The 5,714-nt window shown below is 42.8% G+C and overlaps 1 protein-coding gene across 1 annotated transcript; it reads right to left on the reverse strand.

Annotated features, from left to right (window-relative positions):
- Positions 1-579: 579 nt before the first annotated feature.
- Positions 580-2,631, reverse strand: LOC308081925 (leukocyte elastase inhibitor-like; the record flags this gene model as incomplete). Its single annotated transcript, XM_080423541.1, has 1 exon — positions 580-2,631. The coding sequence occupies exon 1, from the start codon at positions 1,828-1,830 to the stop codon at positions 580-582; it is 1,251 nt and encodes a 416-aa protein (XP_080279667.1). The 5' UTR covers positions 1,831-2,631.
- Positions 2,632-5,714: the final 3,083 nt, after the last annotated feature.

Raw genomic sequence — 5,714 nt, forward strand, 5'->3', positions numbered from 1 at the left:
TATTAGTGGAGCAGATTGCTGAAACGATCTTTCACTTGGTGATACAAGCACCAAATTTGGCACACAAGTGCTTCAGAACCTACTCTCTCAGAAAAGTACGTTATCCACTTGAAAAAACAAAATGGCCACATGTTTCAAGATGGCCGCCATTCGAAGTGGTTTTCAACAGTGTTTGAACTATATTTTGATTGAATAATCCTCGGCCTCAAGCTCTGCTGAGTCGGCGCGCCTCCGTCATGGACAATAACTATTATCACGTGTGCGTGTGAACGCGTGTTCAGCGTTCCCCTAGCGTAGCTTCCTGGTTGCTACGTGGGGGGGAACAACAAAAGACAGGTCCGCGTCGCATCAAAGCCCCGCCTCGCCCCGAAGCCCCGTGCCTAAAAACGAGCGCTCTGTCTTCAATCTCCCTGGTTCTTCGATCTCCCTGTGACATATATATATATAAAATCTACCCCAAATTTGGGTCCCACATTGAGGGGCCTCTAAACAGTGAAGAGCCAAGAGCAAACTCACTTACACCATAAGGGGAGTAACAATGCTGCAAGTGTTTGTTACAGAAATATTTTGAGTATCAACTCAAGGAGGGGAGCAGTATCGGCCTGCAAAGAGGATGCTCATGGTGGGGTTTTGTCGAATGAAGAAGAGGAAGGGGTGGTCAGCAACAAAGCGAGGGGGGATGATCGGGATCTGCAAACAGCAATACGAACCAACCACCAAAGAAATGGCGGTAGCTGCCTCAGTGCCCTCCTCGTTCACTTCCACAAAGGCCTTGTGCACCACCTTCTTAAGCACCAGGTTGTTGGCTGAAGACATGCCAGAGAAGTCACTCAGTTTGGAGTCGAAGGCGTCCACCATGCCCATCTTGATCAAGGTGTCGTTCATGTCATATGTCTCCTCCATCTTGAAACGAGGCAGGCCAATCAGAACCTCCTTCTGCTTCAACATGCCTGGATTGGTCCAGTCCACAAACCTTTCATAGGTTATCTCCTTTTCTAGCTTCTCCAGGCCTGTCGTATCGTCCTCCATTTCAACAGGCAGAAAGATAAGCATGCTGAGGTCTTTCCCCGTGTAGGGCAGCTCCAGGACCTGACAGTTGACTTCAGGAATGAAGGCAAGAGGGAAACTAGATTTCTGGTACATCATCTTCACCGGCTTGCTTTCAGTCTTGCTGAGTCTGAACTGTTTATCCATGGTTCCGTCCTCATGGAATATGTCCCACTTGGCTTTAAAGTAGATGGCATTGATCAACACCAGTCTGGTATCTCCATCCACCACACCCGGGGCAAGCAAGTCCTTGATTTTATCTTGAGTCTGTTTCTCCACCCAGCTGTTCATGTTCAGCCTGGCTCCTTCTGCGTTGCCAATGAAGTCCACAGGCTCCAGCTGTGCATCATAGTGTTTTCTGGTGGCACTTAAGAACTCCTCAACAAACTGGTAGGACTGCTCTCCATACAGGCGGTTGGCCAGGCTGAGGGCGTAGGACTTCCCCGACTTGTTCAGGTCACTCATAAGCTTAGAAAAGTCCATGTGGACGTCATCCTTAAAGTGCAGGACCTCTGACATCTGTGTGGCTGTGTTGCCACGGGCCCCCAGCAGCACCATGGCCAGAGCAGAGGAGATGCTGAGAGGAGAGTAGAACACATTGCCAGTGTTGTTATCTTCTGACAGCTGTTTGAACAGAGACAGGGAAAAAGTGTTGATGGCCACTGCGAGGGTGGTTGGTGCCATTATGATCAGTGTCTTAACAAATGTCCAAATGTTACAACTCACACAAAGTAAAACTATTGTGTTCCTTGACACTTGCATCATCACTGTGATGTCAGCCATGCCCAAATATGGAGTTCTGTGTCAGTCTTGCCCAAATAATGGGTTCTATGACCTCAGACTAGCCTTTAGGGTTACACGTGGTAGTATCCATACTACCATGTGTGTAAAACAATGCAATTGCTGTTATTGATACATTTGACACAATCAAAGACATTGACCGACGGTCAGTTTCTCAACCCAAGGCTGCACAGATGAACTATATACTGATCCTAGACCTGTGGCTGTATGTATCACGTTGCAATCACTGGTTGTGGCAAAGGAATGGAGAATTTCTGCAGTTGCGCATATTCGAGTGGATGTTGTCACGATAACATTTTATTTTTATTTATTTTTATTTAAAGAAAAATACAGAACTTCTTGAGGTAGTGCACTTTTTCAAAAGCCTCTGAAGTTTTCACATTCTAAGTACAAATCAAAGCTGTTCAATCTTATGCATTTTCAAGTAACAACTATCATACAGTAAGTTTAATGAACATTACCAATAATCAAACTTTTTCACATGAATGAAAGCAATGTTCTTGGGGTATTGCACTTGTTCAAAAGCCTGAGAAACCATTTGTTCTAGGTCTAATGTTGTCTGTTTATTTATTTGTTTTATCACTGTTTGTCCTGTATCCCGTTTGAGTTCTCTCACCTGATTGGATGAAATTGGTATCCCAACCTGAAAATTGAGTCTCTGTTTATTAAAGAGGGCGGGGAAACTCATGTTACGCAAACACTCCTTAGCAATGATTTATACACTTATTTTAAACATCACTTGCAGAACTTTAAGCCCTATTTTATACTTCGGTGTACGATGGTGTTGTGTGAAAATAGCCGATCATACCTTGTAGACGTGCTATTAAGTTTTTGAAGATCTGGACAGTTTCGGCTATAATAGGCTCTATGCACAGCCACCATATTGGAAAGAAATTGGGCCTCTTCCTTACTTGCTGTGTTTTGGTGTTACCAATGATACTAATGAAGGCTCTGTTCCATTCTGGTCAAACAGAGTCAGGGTGCTGATATTGTACATTTTGGCTCACCGGAAACACTCTGCTACACCAGTGGGTCTCAAATTGTGGTCCAGGGACCCTCATGGTTACTTGAGGGTGTTCCAAATGGTCCCTTACGGGTGTGTAACTCTGAGAGTGTACAGATGGAACCAAATGGACCCGTAAGGGTCCATTTGGTTCCATTTGTACACTCTCAAGAGTTATGGGGGTCCTTGAAATCAAAAAGTTTGAGAACCACTGTGCTACATTAAATGGAACAGAGCCTTCATTAGTATCATTGGTAACACCTGTTAAGGAAGTAAGGAAGGGGCCCAATTTCTTTCCAATATGGCTGCTGTGCATATAGAGCCTATTCAGGATTTGTAGTGGAGCAGATTGCTGAAACGATCTTTCACTTGGTGATACAAGCACCAAATTTGGCACACAAGTGCTTCAGAACCTACTCTCTCAGAAAAGTACGTTATATACTTGAAAAAACAAAATGGCCACATGTTTCAAGATGGCCGCCAACAGTGTTTGAACTATATTTTGATTGAATAATCCTATTTTGATGGTCTATACATCGAAATGTACGTTTTTGAGTACGAGATATCCAATTCTGCATTTAGAAAATCTAAATTATTGGATATTATGATCATACAAATACTGTGCTGTGCTGCTCTGCTCTGCGTTGCGCTGCGCTGCACTGCACTGTACAGTACTGTATTAGACTGTACTGTGCTGTACTGTACTGTACTGTACTGTACTGTACTGTACTGTACTGTACTGTACTGTACTGTACTGTACTGTACTGTACTGTACTGTACTGTTCTGTACTACTATACTATACTATACTATACTATACTATACTATACTATACTATACTATACTATACTGGTCTGTATTATACTTTAATGTACTGTACTATACTATACTAGACTAGACTGGACTGGACTGGACTGGACTGGACTGGACTGGACTGGACTGTATTATACTGGACTGTACTGTATTGGACTGTACTGTACTGTACTGGACTGTACTGTGACCCAAGTGCAGCACAGTCCAGTCCAGTCCAGTATAATATATGGAACCAAACCGTAACAGATTGGTTCTTCTTTTAGTCCTCAAATTTGCAGGCACACAACTGTGTACACTTAAGCATGAAGTGATAGCATTTGCTAACCTGACGCTTCCAGATCCAAGAAGCTTACGTCACACATTTGTTTCTCTTGAGAAACGTAGTTACTCAATACCGCCCCCATCTGGCAGAGTCAGGTTAAGCATTTGCATCGTCCTCGGCATTCAGTCTTGCAGCCACATTTTGTCAACTGCTCACAATTCTGAATAATAGGTGGAAGGATTGTCCAGAGAACTTGCCAGACCTCTCCATCTTTTTGCCAGCCACAGTTGCCAGGGCTTTCAGTTTGCATTTTGCACACTGTTGCCTGGCATGCAGTTTTCTTGCCTTTACCATGAAAAGCTGTCTTTCCACTGGCGTGGAAGGCACTGGATTTCTCTGCAACATTTACTACCATATCATGAATTGGCAATCACCTAATGGACTGACCCTGGCCAAATTCTACCCAAATCATTTCTAAGCCTGCACTGACTGCAACAACAAGAATATCTGTGTTGCATGCCTTAATCAACACAGACTTCATTTGTTGCTTGGCTGCATGGAGAGCATGTGTGAAGATTCTGGAGTCAGCTTCTTCGTGGTTGCAAGGACTTAAGCCTTCAAGGCTGATGAGTTTGTTTGAAAGAGGCCATTTAAGTCCTGTGCGATCTGTACACCATCCAAGTAACTGAAGCCCCGTTACCCTTGGCTCGGCTCTCCCACGCTGGCACATCCTGTCAATTCAGGTGCGGCTATCTAACTACAATACTACAACTAACTAAACTTGTTGTTGAGATATATACAGGGGCTTATTAGATAGCATTTGGGACACTAGAGTATACTACAAACTACAGTGAGTACACCACTACAACAGTTAGTAAACTACAACTACAGCTACAAGCCGACACTGAACCCCATGCTGAGTCTCACAGCAGTGATGTCACCAGTGTGCCCTGGTTGTGCTTTGACATCCCTCTTGTAAAAAATGACAAACCAATAGAGCTTGGCCAGAGCATTTCAATGAATGATCATGGATGTTTCCCTTCAACTTAATGCAATATCTGTGATCAGACAGCTTCCGAAAATGCTCATTTTGAGTCAGATAATAGCCGCCATCTTGAAAACTGGCGGCCATATTGGAATTCAATTGACACTATTGAGTTCTTCCAGTCAGAATACATTCATTTTGATTTTTGGATCATTAATACATTTCTGTTCTACTTCAAAAACCTTTTTTTTTGCATTTGATGAGGCAGCCATCTTGAAAACTGGCAGCCATCTTGGAGTTTCAGCCGGATAACGTACTTTTCTTAATTAGTACATCCTGGACATCATTTGTGCCAAATTTGGTGCTTGTATCACCAAGTGAAAGATTCTGATGGAATATTGATTTAATATGCCCCACTATATAGCCAATTTGAATATAGTATACAGTATTTTTATATTGTGGTATTGCTTTACTTAACCACTTGAAATCTAAACTGGAACAATTATATGAAGAGCGTTGTGAAGCTGATTGTCGTAGCAGCGTGAGCTACTGTATGTGCTAACATTTTTGTATTTCTGTACAGAGACACAGATATACATACTGTCGATATAAAGATACATACAGAGATACAAACAACAAACCCAGTTGTTCTAGATTGCTGGCCTCTTGAGCGCCACACGTGAAAATAAAAATAAAATATCTGCTAGATAGATATATGTACAGTATATCAGCAGTGAATATGAGCGTATAAGGCACCAATATATGCCATTACTTTTTCTCTTTTTTTGTGTGTGCGTATGTGTGT

This window comes from Gymnoscopelus braueri (genome assembly GCF_963280865.1).
Source record: "Gymnoscopelus braueri genome assembly, chromosome: 3".
NCBI lineage: Eukaryota > Metazoa > Chordata > Actinopteri > Myctophiformes > Myctophidae > Gymnoscopelus > Gymnoscopelus braueri.